The sequence below is a fragment of the Muscardinus avellanarius genome (assembly GCF_963383645.1).
Source record: "Muscardinus avellanarius genome assembly, chromosome: 16".
Lineage (NCBI taxonomy): Eukaryota > Metazoa > Chordata > Mammalia > Rodentia > Gliridae > Muscardinus > Muscardinus avellanarius.
Window position 1 is genome coordinate 4,672,181 of NC_137802.1, and position 19,202 is coordinate 4,691,382.

The 19,202-nt window shown below is 50.3% G+C and overlaps 1 protein-coding gene across 1 annotated transcript in view; it reads left to right on the plus strand.

The window, feature by feature from the left end:
* Positions 1-19,202, plus strand: part of LOC308275561 (multidrug and toxin extrusion protein 1-like) — a gene marked incomplete at both ends in the record, with an annotated part of 46,511 nt that overhangs the window by 7,968 nt on the left and 19,341 nt on the right. Inside the window, 5 exons of the mRNA XM_080713925.1 lie at positions 2,786-2,844; positions 3,269-3,587; positions 12,244-12,484; positions 17,111-17,212; positions 18,005-18,073. Coding sequence (XP_080570051.1) covers positions 2,786-2,844; positions 3,269-3,587; positions 12,244-12,484; positions 17,111-17,212; positions 18,005-18,073 — 790 coding nt within the window. The remainder of the gene's footprint in view (positions 1-2,785; positions 2,845-3,268; positions 3,588-12,243; positions 12,485-17,110; positions 17,213-18,004; positions 18,074-19,202) is intronic.

Below are 19,202 nucleotides of genomic sequence, written 5' to 3' on the forward strand. Positions count from 1 at the left end.
ACCTATTTTTTATATATCTTTTTTTTTTTTTTGAAACAGGGTCTCTTAAACCGGCGCAGCCGGCTTTGAACCTGCGCGATCCTCCTGTCTCCGCCTCTCAAGCACGGGGATTACAAGCGTGTGCCACCACGCCCAGCGGTAATGTTTCATCTTTGTCATATAACTTTTAGACTTTACGTGAAGAGCATTCTTTTTATTATTATTTTTTCTTTACTGGGGATGGAACCCAGGGGCGTTCTCCTCAGAGCTATATCCCCAACCCTATTTTTGATTCTTTATTTGGAAACAGGGTCTCACTGAGTTGCAGAGGGCCTCACCAAGTAGCTGAGGCTGGCCTTGAACCAGATCCTCCTGTCTCAGCCTCTGGAATGTTGGGATTACAAGCCTGTGCCACCATGCCTAGCTTAAAGAGCATTCTTATAAACATTTATTTCATTTATATTTAACTACTTTATTTATGTGTTTATTTTTGATACTGGGGATTGAATCCAGGTGCATTCTACCTCTGAGCTACATACCCAGCCCTATTATATTTTTAATTTTTTGTTTGTTTTTTGGTTTGGGTAGTACTGGGGATGGAACCCAGGGGCTTTCTACCCCTGGGCTACACTCCCAGACCTATTTTTATATTTTATTAGAAACGGGGTCTCACTAAGTTGCAGAGAGCCTCACTAAGTAGCTGAGGCTGGCCACAAACCCGTGCAATCCTCCTGTCTCAGCCTCCCAAGTACTGGGATTACAAATGTGCACCACCACGCCTGGCTTTATTTTTAAATTTTGAAACAGGGTCTCACTGAGTCGCTGACGGTCTCACTTAGTTGCCGAGGCTGTCCTCGAACCTGTGATCCCTTCTGTCTCAGCCTCCCAGGTTCTGGGATGACAGATGTGTACCACCACACCTGTCTACCTAATTTATTTTTAGTAGTTACTTTCAGATTATCTATGGAAATCAATATATTAGACAAGCAGTCATTATGGTAAGCTGATGCCGTATCTTCAAACCCTAAAAGCCACCGTAATAGACATCGCGAGTCTAGGTGACACTGGGGTGTATTGGGGCGTAAGGATCTTTCAGATCCCACATAGAGAAGTTTCAAATGATCCTGAGGTCTTCGGGCACCCGCAGATGGAGTCAGTGAGAAAGATCCGGCACAAACGATTTTCTCCAGAAGGCGCTCTCTCAAGCTCTAGACTGCTGGCCTCAGATCCTGCACCTCCAGCTGGGCATGGTGGTCCACGCTCCTAATCCTTGTACTTGGGAGGCTGAGACAAGGAGGATCGCAGGTTCAAGGACAGCCTCAGCAATTTAGTGAGGCCCTGTTTCAAACTAAAAAAATAAAATAGGCTGTGAATATAGCTTGAGGGTAGGATGCCCCTGGGTTCAAGTCTCAGTACCAAAAAAAAAAAAAAAAAAAAAAAAAAAGAAAAGAAGAAGAAGAAGAAGAAAAGAAAAAAATCTAAAAATCTGCGTGTCCAGTTTGAGAGGCCCCCAAACTCCAGCAGTAAAGTCTAAGTCTGCCTTTTCCTGGAGTGCCCCCTGGTGGCCAATTCAATAACAACCACCTTTAACACTTTTTTTTTTCGGTACTGTGGATGGAACCCAGGGGCTTTTCTACCTCCGGGCTACGCTCCCAGACCTATTTTATATTTTATTTGGAAACAGGGTCTCACTAAGTTGCTGAGAGCCTCACTAAGTAGCTGAGGCTGGCTTTTGTTTTTGTGGTACTGGGGTTCCTGGAAGCCCTTCTACCTCCGGGCTACACTCCCAGACCTATTTTTATATTTTTTATTTGGAAACAGGGTCTCTTAAGCCAGCGCGTTGGGCTTCGAACCTGCGCGATCCTCCTGTCTCCGACTCCCAAGCCCGGGGATGACAAGCGTGCCCACCACGCCCGGCGGTTATATATGTATTTATATCCGGGTGTGGTGGTGCACGCCTGTAATCCCAGTACTTGGGAGGCTGAGATAGGATGACTACAGGTTCGAGGACAGCCTCAGCAAGTAGAGAGACTCCATCAATCTAGTGAGATCCTGTTTCAAAATAAAAATACAGAGCCAGGCATGGTGGCGCACCCTTGTATTCCCAGCATTCGGGAGGCTGAGATAGGAGGATTGCGGTTTGCAGACAGCCTCAGCTAGTGAGGCCCTCCGCAACTTAGTGAGACCCTGTTTCAAAATAAAGACTAAAAAAATAGGGCAGGGGGTGTAGCTCGGAGGTCAAATGTCCCCGGGTTCCATCCACAGACCCGCAATAAAAAACAAAACAAAAACAAAGAAAACAAAATAAAAATACAGAGCCGGGCGTGGTGGCGCACACTTGTCATCCCAGTGCTTGGGAGGCTGAGACAGGAGGATCACGGTTCGCGGACAGCCTCAGCTACTTAGTGAGGCCCTATTTCAAAATAAAGAATAAAAATTAGGGCTGGGGGTGTGGCTCGGAGGTAGAATGCCCCTGGGTTCAATCCTTAGTCACACACACACACACACACACACACACACACACACACACACACACACACTTAAAGGGCTGGGTATATAACTGCGAGGTAGAACGCCTCACTAAGTTGAGGTTGGACCAGAGTTCCTGAGGCCGGACCCTGGTCCCCAAGCATCATCCCTCCTCCTCCCCAGGTCCCCGTGACCAGACCCTGGTACGGAGCATCATCCCTGGCTCCTCCCTGATTTCCCGCGGCTGGACCCCGGTCCCCAAGCATCATCCCCGCTCCTCCCGGACTCCCTGAGGCCGGACCCCGGCCTCCGAGCATCCTCCCCTCTCCTCCCACAGTCCCGGCGGCTGGACCCTGGTCCCCGAGCATCATCCCTCGTCCTCCCAAAGTCCTCCAGGTTAGACCCTGGTCCCCAAGCATCATCCCCCGTCCTCCCAAAGTCCTCCGGGTGGACCCTGGTCCCCAAGCATCATCCCCCGCCCTCCCAAAGTCCTCCGGGTGGACCCTGGTCCCCAAACATCATCCCCCGTCCTCCCAAAGTCCTCCGGGTGGACCCTGGTCCCCAAGCATCATCCCCCGTCCTCCCAAAGTCCTCCGGGTGGACCCTGGTCCCCAAGCATCATCCCCCGCCCTCCCAAAGTCCTCCGGGTGGACCCTGGTCACCAAGCATCATCCCCCGTCCTCCCAAAGTCCTCCGGGTTAGACCCTGGTCCCCAAGCATCATCCTCGCTCCTCGCCGAGTCCCCGCTGCTGGACCCTGGTCCCCGAGCATCATCCCCGGCTCCTCCCTGGATCCCTGAGCCTGGATCCTGGTCCCCAAGCACCATCCCCTGCTCCTTCCCGGGTCCCCGAGGCCAGACCCCCGCCCGAGCATCCTCCCCGCTCCTCCCCGGCTCCCGTCGGCCGGGCCCGGGTCCTGGAGCATCATCCCGGCCCGGCGCGGAGGAGGCGGTGCTGGGCCGCGGCGCCGCAGTGCAGTTCCGCGGGCTGCGGCGCGGGCTTCCGGCCGGCCGGCTGGGGATCTGTCCCCGCGCAGCCCGCCCCGGGGCCGGGCAGCCCCGCACGTTCCAGCCCGAGCCGGCGGAGCGAGGCCTTTAATGACAAAGAGTGGCTGCCTCGCAGTGACCTCGTGGCGCAATGGTAGCGCGTCTGACTCCAGATCAGAAGGTTGCGTGTTCAAGTCACGTCGGGGTCAAGGCTGGCTTTTTTTCCTCGCCACTGACACCTGAAAGGAACCGGGCGAGTAGATTTCATGAAGGACAAATGCGGCCTGCGCGCCGTCGGCCGTCCTTCCGAGACCCGGCTTGCTTTTCCTTTCCAAAATAGAAACGCCCGCCGACCGGAGAGAGTTTCCTTCTAGTGACCGGCAGGAGGCGCTGCAGCGAGCCGCAGAGTGACCCCGGACCGCTCACGGCGGCCCCGCCCCGACAAACCACGCCCACAAACCACGCCCACATGCAAGCCACGCCCCCGGAAGGCGGTCAGTCCGGGCGCTAGGGCTTGGGTGCAAGCTTATGTTTGTCTTGAATCTCCCCTCCTCTCCTCTCCTCTCACTCCTTATTTTTCCTCTGTCCTCCTTTAAGGGACTCGCGAGTGGTCATTTCTGTATTTTTACTCCATTCTCAGAAGGTTTGTGAATCCAGACGCCGCCCCCAAAGCCTGGGTATTTCAATTCCATGTTGCTTGCGAATAGGCTGTGTGTGTGTGTGTGTGTGTGTGTGTGTGTGTGTGTGTGTGTTGCTTTAGTTTGTTTTTTTCAGAACTTATTTTTAATATTTTTCTTCCTAGAATCTTTTTAAAGTATACTTTTATCGGCGTTGCTTTAGTTTTCAGAATTTCTTGTTGGAAATTTTAGACACAAAATCTACTACATATGTTAAAACAGATTGAGTATTCTTTACCCCCCAAAAAACGCTTGGGACCAGAAGTGTTTTCGATTTTCTTTTTCTTTTTTCTTTTTTGGAATTATTTGCATATTCGTAAGGAGATATCTTGGAGCTAAGTCTAAATACAAATTTTGTTTATGTTTCATATATGCCTTATACACATTGCCTGAAGGTATTTATATGTAGCATATGAAATTAATATATATATATATATATATATGTATATTTCTATGAAGTTGGGTTGTGGAATATATATATATATTCAGAATATATATATTCATATATATATGAATTCATATATATATTCAGATATATATATTCTGAATATATATATATTCAGAGAGAGAGAGAGAGAGAGGTACGTGTGTGTGTGTGTGTGTGTGTGTGTGTGTGTGTGTTACTGGGGATTGAACCCAGTATGTTTTGCCACTGAGCTATATGTACCCCAGGCTGGGGCCATAGCTGGAAAGTAGACTGCCTCTGGGTTTAATCCCCAGTACCGCAAAAATAAAAAAACAAAATAAAAAATAAAATAGGGATGGGGTATGTATAGCTTATAGTCTCTGGATTCGATTTCCAGCACCAAAAATCAACCAAACAAAAACCCCACAAAACCCCCCAACTGTATCTATACCTCTCTCTATATACCAAAAAATGCTACCATTTGGTAAATCTGGTTAGATGTTTGCAGGGTCTGACATTATGAAACAGGACTTTCAGGTCTGAATTCACCCACCTACATGGTCCCAAACCCTCAGGTACGAAATTGTCATTTTCTAGGGTAATGGTACCTGCAGCATACTGCCAGAGGTGGAGATTAAATCCTCCCTGGCAGAAATATTCCTCACATCAGGCCTTATAGTTTTCCAAAATATAAAATCTCAAAGTGTGCTCACCATAAATTCTAAAAGAAAATAAGAGGGTTGATTTTTTTTTGGGGGGGGGTACTGAAGATGGAACCCAAGAGCATTCTATCTCCAAGTTACACCCCCAGCCCTAGTTTTTAGTCTTTTTTTTTTTTTTTTTTTTTGAAACAGGGTCTTACAGAGTTGGGAAGGGCCTCACTAAGTAGCTGAGACTGTCCTTGAACTGTGATCCTCCCCACATTGTGCACCACCACACCCAGCTTCTTATCCCTTTTTTTTTTTTTTTAATTTGGAAACATGATCTGGCTAAATTGCTCAGGCTGCTGGGGCCGGTCCCTTCTTACCTCTTTAGGACTTACAAAAGTCTCTGCCTAAGATTATACCTGATGTTCCTTAAGGCCTATCCAGCTGGAAGCCCTATAATTCTTTTAATTAAATTTTTAAAAAAAGTTTTGCAGTACTGGGGATGGAACCGAGGGGCATTCTACCTCCAAGCTATACCCCAGCCCTATTTTTTATTCTTTATTTTGAAACAGGGTCTCATTGAGTTGCAAAGGGGCTCACTAAGTAGCAGAGGCTGGCTGCGAACCGCGATCCGCCTGTCTCAGCCTCCCGAATGCTGAGATTACAAGCGTGCACCACCACACCTGGTTTATTTTATTTATTTATTTATTTATTTATTTATTTATTTATTTTTGCAGGTCTGGAGATGGAACCCAGGGGCATTCTACCTCTGAACTACACCCCTTGCCCTATTTTTTATTCTCATGTCTCAGTCTCCCAAATGCTGGGATTACAAGCCTGCACCACCATGCCCGGCAGACCCACTTTCTCCAGACACAACCTGCTGGCTCTGGCCACCACCCAGATAAATGACGGATGGATTTATCCACGGCTGGGATCACCTATCTACACCTATCTACACCTGTCCCTGAATATTAGTAAATGAGCTCTTTAGGAGACATCTGTATCTAACTATAAAAGTCAAAAAGCCAATCAATGTCAAATATTTCCACATTGAATATAAATATTCAGTGTATAAATATATAAACATATATTACTCAATAAAAATATATATTTTTTTTCGGGTCTGGGAGTAGAACCCAGGGGCATTCTACCTCCGAGCTACACCCCTTGCCCTATTTTTTATTCTTTATTTTGAAACAGGGTCTCACTGAGTTGTGGAAGGCCTCACCAAGTAGCTGAGGCTGTCCGCGAACCGCGATCCTCCAGTCTCAGCCTCCCCAATGCTGGGATTACAAGCGCGCGTCACCACGCCCGGCTCCCAATATATATATTTATATAGATGTGTGATACACATATATATGGAAATATATATATGAGAACTCATGTGTGTGTATATATGTGTGTGTGGTCTTTCACGTGTGTGTGTGTCTCTCTGTGTGTATGTGTGTGTGTGTGTGTGTGTGTGTGTGTGTGTGTGTGTGAAACGATGACACCTAGCCAGGTGTGGTGCACACATTTGTAATCCAGCACTTGAGAGGCTGAGACAGGGGGATTGCAGGTTCCTGGTCAGTCTCAGCAACTTAGTAAGGCCCCGTTTCAAAATAAAAGAATAAAATAGGGCTGGGAATATATCTGGAAAGAACAATGCCCCTGGGTTACACACACACACACACACACACACACACACACACACTCACGTGGGGTGAGGTGGTACACACTTGTAATTCCAGTACTTGGGAGGCTGAGACAGGAGGAACCCAGGTTTGTAGCCAGCCTCCGCTACTACTTAGTGAGGCCCTTTGCAACTCAGTGAGACCCTGATTTAAAATAAAAAATCAAGCCGGGCGTGGTGGCGCGCGCTTGTCATCCCCGCGCTTGGGAGGCTGAGACAGGAGGATCGCACGGGTTCGAAGCCAGCCTCAGCTACTGAGCGAGGCTCTCAGCAACCTAGTGAGACCCTGTTTCTAAATAAAGTATAAAATAGGTCTGGGAGTGTAGCCTGGAGGTAGAAATACCCTGGGTTCCATCCCCAGTACAACCACCAAAAAAATAAAATAATCAAAAATAGGGCTTGGGGTGTCGCTCAGAGGTAGAATGCCCCTGGGTTCCAGCCCCAATACCACACACACACACACACACACACACACACACACACACACCACCACCAACAACAACAACAACAATAACTCCGTGGCTTTTGTCCAGGAGTGAGGGCTCGAAGGTATCTTTTGGGGGCCACCCTTCAACTCTCTACCATGCTGCTAAAATCTAGGAACACAATGGCATTTGGGGAGGCTGATGGCTGGAAGGCCACCAGGAGCCGCTGGGGTGATGGTCGTGTTCTGTTTCTTAATCTGGGTACTTTTATTTATTGATTTTTGGGTACCGAGGATTGAACCCAGGGGAGTCTGCCGCCCTGCTACACCCCAGCCCTTTTCATTTTGAAACAGGCTCTTCCTAAATAGCTGAGGGTCTAGCCTCGAACCTGCGATCCTCCTACCTCAGCCTCCCAAGTGCTGGGATTACAGATGTGCGCCATTGCGCCCGGCTACTGGTTATTAGTTTTATAGGTGAGCCTGCTCTGTGAACAAGTCATCCAACAGTGCGTCTATGGTCTGTGCAGTTGTTTTTGGTGGTACTGGAGATGGAATTCAGGGGCTTTCTACCTCTGGGATACATTCCCAGACCTAGTGTGTGTGTGTTTGTGTGTGTGTGTGTGTGTGTGTGGTACTGGGGGTGGAACCCAGGGGCTTTCTACCTCCGGGCTATACTCCCAGACCTATTTTATACTTTATTTGGAAACAGGGTCTCACTAAGTTGCTGAGAGCCTCACTAAGTAGCTGAGGCTGGCTTTGAACTTCTGTGATCCTCCTGTCTCAGCCTCCCAAGCGCAGGGATTACAAGCGTGCACCACCACGCCCGGCTTAGACCTGTGGTTTGGTGTCTCACATTAATTTAAGGGAAAATCTCAGTCATTATTTAATTGAATATTGCTTCGGGCCTGAGGCAAGGTGGGACGTCATAGAGGAAGGGCAAAACTGCTGCTCACCTTACGGCAGCCAGGAAGCAGAGAGAGAGGAGCAGGGATAAGATACAGGCCCCAAGGGCCCACTCCCAGGGACTCCCTCCTTCTAACTGGGTTCCACCTACAATTTCCACCCCCTCCCCCAATAGGCCATTCAACTCTGAACCCATCAACCGGTTAATCTCTTGATGACGTCAGAGATTCATGAGCCAATCACATCCCTGAATCCCAACTTCTGAACATTGCTGCTCTGGGGAACCAAGCCTCCAACACATGAGCCTTGGGGGCCATTCCAGATCTGAAACCGTAACCCCATTAAACAACAGTAGCGGCTGCTTCTTTGTGGCAGGTGGCAGCAGCAGAGGCTGGTGCACTCTTGTTTTGTGGGGGCGGGGGATGAAGGGCTGCTGAAACAGCTGGATGCAGTGAAGATGTCCCAGCAGCACATCACATGACGGGCGGCTCAGAGTCCAGGCTCTCCTCCAAGACCAGAGCCGTCCGCACATGCATCAGCCATATTCTCATTGCCATTAACCAGATTTAGGAAGAGAAGCTCAGGCCTGTAATCCCAGTACTTGGGAAGTCGAGACAGAGGGATCACAGGTTCGAGGCCAACCTTAGCAACTTAGTGAGACTCTCGAGAAAAAAAATAAAAAGATCTGGGGGTGTAGCTCAGAGATAGAATGCACCTGAGTTCAACCCAAGCATCAAAAAACAAAAACAAAAAACATGAAGGAAAGAAAAAAGAAAGAGGAAACATCCGGAAATTTCACAAGGGCAAGAAGTACACATTCCTGGATCTGTCCCCCAGAAGAAGACATGCTCCTTGCCACACAGAGCCAATAAGCAAGGGGCCTTGAAACCAAGAAGCATCTGCGGAAGTACCCAGTCACAAACTGAGCACTGCAGCATCAGTAAGAAAACCAGAAAGAAAAGAAAGGAAGGAAGAAAGGAAAGAAATAGGAAGGAAGGAAGACAAGAAAAAGAATTGTAGTGATCAGGGATCTGCTATATATTTTAGAATTATGTCTGTGGAGACCCAATCTCCATCCCTCCCTCTCTCCCCCCAACCCTTCTCATTTTTTTATTTTTATTTTTATTTTTATTTTTTGGTGGTACTGGGGGCGGAACCCAGGGGCTTTCTACCTCCGGGCTATACTCCCAGACCTATTTTATATTTTTATTTGGAAACAGGGTCTCACTAAGTTGCTGAGAGCTTCACTAAGTAGCTGAGGCTGGCTTCGAACCTGTGATCCTCCCGTCTCAGCCCCCCAGGTGCTGGGATTACGAGCGTGCGCCACCACGCCCGGCCCAGCCCTTTTTATTTTGAAGCACTATCTCCCTAAGTTGCTGAGGCTGGCCACGAACCTGTGATCCTCTTGTCTTAGCCTCCCAAGTACTGGGATTATAGGCAAGTACCACCATGCCCGGCTTGATCTTGCTTTTAAATCCCAGAATCCAAAATTCCTGGTGACATGTGCCAAGATATTTCTGTTTTCCCGGTTTCTCTGCTTAAGTCGGATCATAAAACAGACAGGATTGTGCCTGTTACCGAAGACATTATTGCTTTGGTAGCTCACACTTGTTGGGCAATGAGTGTGCCCGGCTGAAGGCACGGTGATAAAGGCTGAGGTTCTTAGCTTGCGTGACCCCAGTGATGTCCCACAAATGGCTAGGTAGACACTATCCTCCTCTTCCTCCTCCCCCTCCTCTTCCTCCTCCTCTTCCTCCTCCTCCTTCTCCTCCTCCTCTCCATCTGTGGTACTGGGGATTAGACCCAGGAATGCTTGACTATTGAACTATACACCCAACTCTTGCCATTTATTTTTTTTTTTGGTGGTACTGGGGTTCCTGGAAACCCTTCTACCTCCGGGCTACACTCCCAGACCTATTTTATATTTTTATTTAGAAACAGGGTCTCTTAAGCCAGCGCGGCTAGCTTAGAACCTGCGCGATTCTTCTGTCTCCTCCTCCCAAGAGCGGGGATTACAAGCATGCGCCACCATGCCCGGCTTGCCAATTTTTTTAATTTTTGGACATTTTAAAATTTAATTAATTAATTAATTAATTATTTTGCGGGTCTAAGGATGGAACCCAGAGGCATTTAACCTCCAAGCTACATCCCCTGCCCTATTTTTATTATTTTGAAACAGGGTCTCACTGAGTTGCAGAAGGCCTCACTAAGTAGCTGAGGCTGGCTGCGAACCACGATCCTCCAATCTCAGCCTCCCGAATGCTGGGATGACAAGCGTGTGCCACCACGCCCGGCTTAAATTTATTTTTATAGTACTGGGAATCAATCCCAGGAGCTACACCCCCAGCCCTATTTTTCATTTTTATTTTGAAACAGGGTCTCACTGTTTGCTGAGGCTGCCCTTGAACCTGGGCTCCTCCTGTCTCAGCCTCCCAAGTACTAGGATTACAGGTGAGCGCCACTGTGCCCTGCCCGGTTGACGCGATCTTGAGTTCACAGGTGAGGGTGCTGAGGCTCCGCAAGGCAAGCGAGCTGCCGGGGTTCTCCAAGGTGGCAGGTGTCTCTTGGGCACAGACTGACCTGGGGCTCGCCGTTTCTCCTTCCTCCCAGATACCTCGTATACACTGACTGCACTTGGGGAACACGAGCTTGTCGCGCTCTCCTGGTGGATTCCAGGTTCTTCAGTGGGTTGATTGCCCGGTGGGAGGAAAGGTGAACGAACCCTCCCAAAGGGAATTGCTACCAGGACTGTGAGTGACCGTTTGATTAGCAGTGTGCTGTGAAATATTATAGCCGGGTTGCAAGCAAATATCATAGCATGGCTGTAAACAAATATTATGGAGTAGAACATTATGGGATGATTGTAGACACGCATAAGCAGCCAATCGGAAGGAAGCAAGCCACCTACGCAATTCTCTAACCAATCAGAAGAAAGAGACTCCAGCCATGATTACACAGAAAACCTTATATTAAGAAAAACCCAGAGCCTGGTGTGGTGGCGCGCACCTGTCATCCCTGCACTGGGGAGACTGAGACAGGAGGATCGTGGTTTGCGGACAGCCTCAGCTACTTAGTGAGGCCCTCTGCAACTCAGTGAGACCCGGTTTCAAAATAAAGAATAAAAAATAGGGCAGGGGGTGTAGTTCAGAGGTTGAATGCCCCTGGGTTCCATCACCAGACCCGCAAAAAGAGGAGGAGGAGAAGGAGGAGGAGGAGGAGGAGGAGGAGGAGGAGGAAGGGGAGGAGGAAGGGGAGAGGGAGGGGAAAGGAGGAGGAGGAGGAAGGGGAGGAGGAGGTGAAGGAGGAAGAAGGGGAGGGGGAGGGGAAAGGAGGAGGAGGAGGAACAGGAGGAGGAGGAGGGGAAAGGAGGAGGAGAAGGAGGAGAAGGTGGAGGAGGAGGAGGACGAGGACGAGGAGGTGGAGGAGGAGGAGGAGGAGGAGGAGAAGGAGAAGGTGGAGGAGGAGGAGGAGGACGAGGACGAGGAGGTGGAGGAGGAGGAGGAGGTGGAGGAAGAGGAGGACGAGGAGGAGGAGGAGGAGAAGGTGGAGGAGGGGGAGGAGGAGGGGGAGGAGGAGGGGGAGGAGGAGGAGAAGGTGGAGGAGGGGGAGGAGGAGGTGGAGGAAGAGGAGGACGAGGAGGAGGAGGAGAAGGTGGAGGAGGGGGAGGAGGAGGGGGAGGAGGAGGTGGAGGAGGAGGAGAAGGTGGAGGAGGAGGAGGAGGAGGAGGAGGAGAAGGTGGAGGAGGAGGAGGAGGAGGAGGAGAAGGTGGAGGAGGAGAAGGTGGAGGAGGAGGAGGAGAAGGTGGAGGAGGAGAAGGTGGAGGAGGAGAAGGTGGAGGAGGAGGAGGAGGAGGAGGAGGAGAAGGTGGAGGAGGAGGAGGAGGAGGAGGAGGAGGAGGAGGAGGGGGAGAAGGTGGAGAAGGTGGAGGAGGGGGAGAAGGTGGAGGAGGAGGAGGAGGAGGAGGAGAAGGTGGAGGAGGAGGAGGAGGAGGAGGAGGGGGAGGAGGACGAGGAGGAAGGGGAGGAGGAAGGGGAGGAGGAGGATAGAGGCTAGAGGCGCCCTGGCGTCCACACTGCAGGACCTGCCCCCGGACTGTCAGTGTCCAGGACTTTCTGGACACTGGGCTGGGCGGGCCGGGGCGGGTCCCTGCGCCCGCAGCCTGGTCCCCGGGCCGGGCAGCCCGCGCCAGGCACATGGACGGTCCCTGGGAGCCCGCGCCCGGGCCGGGGGTGCCCGAGGCGGCCGCGGGGCTGCGCTGCCCGCTGCTGTCCGAGCTGCGAGGGGAGCTGCGTGCGCTCCTGGTGCTGGCCGGCCCCGCGGTGAGTCGGTGCCCGGCGGGCGGGCCGGGGAGCGAGCCGGCCGGGGTCCCCAGGGTGCGCCCGGTGCACGGCAGCCTGGAGCCGCCCCTCGGCTTAAGGCCCCCGACCCTGCGCCTTCCCGGGGGCTGCTTTCCAGGGAAACAAAGTTACCTGGACTTCAAAACCCTTGGTTTCTTTGCCATTTTCTTTCTCTTTTCTTTTCTTTTCTTTTCTTTTCTTTTCTTTTCTTTTCTTTTTTTCCCCCCGCGGTCCTGGGGATGGAACCCAGGGGCATTCTACCTCCAAGCTACACCCCAACCCTATTTTTTTTTTTCTTTTCTTTTTGCGGTACTGGGGATGGAACCTAGGGACATTCTACCTCTGAGCTACATACCCAGCCTTATTTATTTATTTATTTATTTATTTATTTATGGGTCTAGGGATGGAACCCAGGGGCATTCGACCTCCGAGCTACACCCCCTGCCCTATTTTTATTCTTTATTTTTTGAAACAGGGTCTCACTGAGTTGCAGAGGGCCTCACTAAGTAGCTGAGGCTGTCCGCGAACCGCGATCCTCCAGGTCTCAGCCTCCCGAATGCTGGGATTACAAGCGTGCGCCACCATACCCGGCTCCTTTCATTCTTTCTTTCTTTCTTTCTTTCTTTCTTTCTTTCTTTCTTTCTTTCTTTCTTTCTTTCTTTCTTTCTTTTTTCTTTGTGGGTTTGGGGATGGAACCCAGGAGCGTTTGACCTCCGAGCCACACCCCCTGCCCTATTTTTTATTCTTTATTTTGAAACAGGGTCTCACTGAGTTGCAGAGGGCCTCACTCAGCAGCTGAGGCTGGCTATGAACTTGGGATCCTCCTGTCTCAGTTTCCCAAGTACTGGGATGACAAGTGTGTGCCACCACGCCCAGCTTTTATTTAATTTTATTTTGAAATAGGGTCTCGGTGGGTTGGTGAGAGTCTCACTATTTGCTGAGGCTCATCTTGGACCTGGGATCCTCCTATCTCAGCCTCCCAAGTATTGTGATTACAGGTGTGCACCACAGCACCTGGACAAAATCAAAGTTTTTAATGTGGTTCTCTTTGGGGTTGTAATATTCTTACATAAGAGTTTTGTGGGGGGCAGCTGGGGATTGAAACCAGGGGCATTCTACCTCTGAGCTATACCTCCCAACCCTATTTTATTTATTTTGAAACAGGTTCTCATTACATTGCAGAAGGCCTAAATTGCTGAGGCTGGCTGCAAACATGAATTCTCCTGTCTCAGCCTCCCAAGTGCTGGGATTACAGCTACAACACCTGGCTGTAATGTGGATTTTAAAAATTGAGCCCAGCCGGGCGTGGTGGCGCACACTTATAATCCCAGCATTTCGGGGGCTGAGACAGGAGGACCACAGTTCGCGGACAGCCTCAGCTACTTAGTGGGGCCCTTTGCAAATCAGTGAGACCCTGCTTCAAAATCAATAATAAAAAATAGGGCTGGGGGTGTAGCTTAGAAGTAGAATGCCTTTGGGTTCCATCCCAGTACCGAAAAAAAAAAAAAATTGAGCTCAACCTCAGCAACTTAGCAAGGCCCTGTTTCAGAATAAAAAATCAGCCGGGCGTGGTGGCGCCTGCTTGTAATCCCATCATTTGGGAGGCTAAGACAGGAGGATCGCCGTTTGAGGACAGCCTCAGCTACTTAGTGAGGCCCTGTGCAACTCAGTGAGACCCCGTTTCAAAGTAAAGAATAAAAAAGCTGGGCGTGGTGGTACATGCTTGTAATCCCAGCATTCGGGAGGCTGAGACCAGAGGATCACAGTTCCTGGACAGCCTCAGCTACTTTAGTGAGGCCCTCGGCAACTTAGTGAGACCCTGTTTCAAAATAAAGAATAAAAAAAAAAAAATAGGGAAGGGGTGTAGTTCCGAGGTTGAATGCCCCTGGGTTCCATCCCCACACCCACAAAAATAAATAAGAAGCTGAGGCTGTTCGCGAACCGTGATCCTCTCGTCTCAGCCTCCCCAGTGCTGGGATTATGGGCATGTGCCACCATGCCTGGCTTGGGTGGGCCCTTTCACCAGCATCCTTCCAGAATGGGAAGGGGCTGCCAAGGAGAGCTGCAGAGGAAGGGTCTCATTAGGATCACCTGCTCTGATCTCCCGAGGGGTGTCGAAGACAGCTTTGTGAACTGTGAGAACCTCTTAACCTCCATCCGGCCAGCCTCCGCCCTTCCAGCCTCCTCCCTGCCCCCTGCCCCCTGCCTGGAAAGCTCACCATGCGGCCTTTGGCTGGACTTCACCGCCTGCGGGGCCGTTCTCTGACTCCGTAGTGTGCCCTCAAAACTTGCCATGCCAAGTGCTTAGCCGCGTTACCACATCTCACCTTCTGGACCCTGGGTTCTCTGGCACAGGAATGGAGCGATGGGGTTTGGTTAATGTGCAACCAGACCCACAGTGATCGGAATGAACTTTGTGCCCTGGAGACACTGTCCCGAGTGGCCTAGGCTCGGTCATGCGACTCTGGGCTGGAGCTTCCCCGTGTGTACAAGGATGCTGTTCCAGTTGACTGCGCGTGTGCGGGCGCGGGCTCCTTCCCGTACCAGCCTTTTGCTGCCCTGTAGACTTAGGAGTGGACTTTCAGGCCCCCAGGCAGGGGGCAAACTTGCAGCCCACCAAGCAGATTTGTGTCTGTTCTCCTTCCCAGTGACATCCCTGGAGAGCATCCTCTCAAGATGCCAGGGGTACAGGTCTTTATCTTGCTGCCAAACTTGTGTATTGCTGCCTGGCCAAAAATGTAAGCAGGGTCTCTGGACAGGAAGAGGGGGCAGAAATACTGGGTGTGTGGTGGCACACGCCTGTCATCCCAGTATTTGGGAGGCTGAGACAGGAGGATCGCAGTTTCCAGGAATGGCTTCGGCAAGGTGGTAAGATTCCCAGCAACCTACCAAGACCCTGTTTCAAAACAAAATATAAACAGGGTTGATGGTGTAGTTCAGAGGTAGAACACCCTGTGTTCAATGCCCAGTAGGAGAGGGAGAGAGAGATCACAGTACTGCCTATAACCCCTGTTCTTGGGAGGATAAGACAGGAGGATCACAGGTTTGAGCCTCAGCAATTTAGTGAGGGCCAGTTTCAAAATTTTAAAAATGGCTGGAGTGTAGCTCAGTGGTAGAACACTCTGGGTTCATTGCCCAGTACCAATAAATAAATACATAATAAAAAAAGAAATGAGAATCCGCAACTCCAGGGACCTCTGAAATCAGTCTCTTGACGTGGCCAGGGCACAGGCATTTTAAATGCTCTCTTCCCAGGTGTCCCTTAGATACCTCTAAATACAGACCATAATCTGTGGCTAGGATCACCCAACGGGCTTGAAACCAGGGTCCAAGAAGTTAGTATATATCTTTTATTATTATTTTATTGATTGATTGATTGATTGATTGCGGGTCCGGGGATGGAACCCAGGGGCATTCTACCTCCAAGCTCCACCCCCAGCCCTATTTTTTATTCTTTATTTTGAAACCGGGTCTCACTGAGTTGCAGAGGGCCTCACTAAGCAGCTGAGGCTGGCCGCGAACCGCGATCCTCCTGTCTCAGCCTCCCGAATGCTGGGATTACACCACCACACCCAGCTACATCTTTTATTATTATTGTTATTATTATTATTATTTGTGGTATCAGGGACTAAACCCCAGGGGGGCTTTACCACTGAGCTATACTCCGACCCTATTTTATTTTTTAATTTTCGACCTGTGAAGTTTCCGCAGGCTGGCCTTGATCCTGCAACCCTCCGGTTGTAGCCTCCCGAGTACCGGAGGAGTCAGTAGCTCTGGATCCCAGCACTCTGTGTCTGTTGGGCCGAGGCTCAGAACGGACTGGCTGCCTTCTCAGACACAAGCGCAGAGTTAGCGCCACGAGCTTGGCAAAGCTGCGGCGGCCCTCCCTCACGAAACAGCTGTCCCAGCTGCTAATTGCTGTTGAAGGTTCGTCGTCTATGGGTTAGGGGAACCAGCTCAACTTCCTTGGACTTTTGTAGAAGAGACATCTAACTCTCCCCACCCCGGGAACTGGGCGCTCACCCTAAGAAAATGCCCCATCCCCACCCCTGTGAGTAAGATGTTCAGAGCATAATATTTATAATATGATTTATAATAGCAAAATCTGGGCTGTGCTCCAAAGGCCTGACAAAAGGGAAGACCGAGGATGATTTCTTGGGAAATCATGAAACGTTGAGTTCCACGAGGAAGAAGTAACATCAGATTCTGTGAACACCAGCGCTCGTGATGTCTGATACCCACAAAGGCTTCACGGGCACTGATCTGGAAAGGTTGGGGGGAGATTCCCGTGGTCTTTAAAGAGACAATATAAAAGCCGGGCGTGATGGCGCACGCTCGTCATCCCAGCACTCGGGAGGCTGAGACGGGAAGATCGCAGGTTCACGTCCAGCCTCAGCTCCTTATCGAGGCCCTCTGCAAGTCAGTGAGACCCTGTTTCAAAATAAAGAATAAAAAATAGGGCTGGGGGTGTAGCGAGGAGGTAGAATGCCCCTGGCTTCCGTTCCCAGTACCACAAAAAAAAAAAAAAGGCCCGGGTGTCTTCGGAGTTGGGGCCCAGGACGCCCGGGCCTGCGCTCACTCCCCCTCCTCCCTACTCCTCCTCCCCAGTTCCTGGCACAGCTCATGATGTTCCTAATCAGCTTCGTAAGCTCCGTGTTCTGCGGCCACTTGGGCAAGTTGGAGCTGGACGCTGTCACCCTGGCGATCGCAGTAAGTGTCAGCCTCCGCCGTCTGTCTTCCCTCCCTCCCGTGACCCAGGACAGCTCTTTGAGTGTCATGGCGGGCCTCGCCGTTCAGATTCCGGAGCATTTTGGGTGGTGGATTTGTAGATCAAGGTGGGCACGTCGCCTTGAGTGTGTGGACTTATCCAAAATTGTTGCTGTGGCTTGCAAAGTGTCTAAGATTAAAACAAAACAAAACAAGCCAGGCATGAGCCGGGCGTGGTGGCGCACGCTTGTCATCCCAGCATTCGGGAGGCTGAGACCGGAGGATCGCGGTTCGCGGACAGCCTCAGCTACTTAGTGAGGCCCTCTGCCACTCAGCGAGACCCTGTTTCAAAATAAAGAATAAAAAGTAAGGCTGGGGATGTAGCTCAGAGGTGGAATGTCCCTGGATTCCATCCCCAGTACCACAAAATAATAATAATAATAATAATAATAATAATAATAATAATAAGCTGGGCATGGTGGTGCACGCATAATCCCAGCATTCGGGAGGCTGAGACCGGAGGTTGCGGACGGCCTCAGCTACTTAGTGAGGCTCTCCGCAACTCATTGAGACCCTGTTTCAAAATAAAGAATAAAAAATTGGGCAGGGGGTGTAGCTCAGAGATCGAATGCCTCTGGGTTCCATCCCCAGACCTGCAAAATTAATAATAATAATAATAATAATAATAATAATAACAATAATAATAATAATAGAGGAGTCTGGCGGGCTCTGGTGTGTGGATAGAGACTTGCTTTCTTTCTCTCCTTTAACCCCTTATCTCTGGCTTTTCTGCAGGTTATCAATGTCACTGGCATCTCGGTGGGGCACGGGTTAGCTTCTGCCTGTGACACCCTCATCTCCCAGGTAAATGGAAACGGTCACCTTTCCCCGGGGCCCCCTGACATCTTCTCTTGGGCACAGATGGAAGACCCCCACCAGCAGGAGGAGGAGCCGGGGGTGCGCACAGAAGGGGAGTCCCGCGACGGCGTCACCAGCCATGGGCTCCGGTCTCCTGTCCTGCCGTTCTTGAAGTGTGGCTGAGTTCCTTGTTCCTTTCAGCCTTGTGGGCTGGTGTCAGTCTGTGTGACGGCCTCGTACTATGTTTTGACCAAATGGTGAACGTTTTGTTAAAATCCCTCCTACCACATATTTAAGTTAGTTCTGACATTTGGTCAGTCCAGTCCATCCTTCCATCCATCCATCCTTCCTTCCTTCTTTCTGTCTTTCTTTTTCTTTTTATGGGAGATTGAACCCAGGGACATCCTACTTCCAAGCCACAACCCCATCTCTATTTTCTTTTATTATTTATTTAGTTATTTTTGTAGTACTTGGGATCAAATTTAGGTACCACTGAGCTACACCCACCTCCAGTTCTATTTAATTTTTTACGTGTGTGTGCGCATGGTACTGGGGATAGAACCCAGGTGCATTCTACCTCTGAGCTACACCTCCAGCCCTATTTTTTTTTTTTTTTTTGGTGGTACTCCAGGGGCTTTTCTACCCCTGGGCTATACTCCCAGACCTATTTTATACTTTATTTGAGAACAGGATCTCACTAAGTTGCTGAGAGCCTCACTAAGTAGCTGAGGCTGGCTTCGAACCTGTGCGATCCTCCTGTCTCAGCCTCCCAAGAGCGGGGATTACAAGGGTGTGGCACCATACCTGGCTATCAATATTTTTTAAAGTGTTTCTTGGGTGGTTCTCATAGGCAGACAGAAACCACTCATCTGTCTTATCACGGGCACTCCTCCCTAAAGAATAGGACAAATTCTTAGGGGTTCCCGTCTCTTCTTTCTCATACTAAAGATTGAACCCAGGGGCACTCAACCTCTGAGCTACACCCCCAGCCATTTTTTTTTAATTGCTTTGCAACAGGGTCTCGCTCGGGTGCTGAGGCTGTCCTAGAACCTGCGATCCTCCTGTGTCAGCCTCCCAAGGACTGGGATTGGAGGCAGGCGTGCGCTCTGGTGCCCGGCTGCACCTGTCTCTCTCT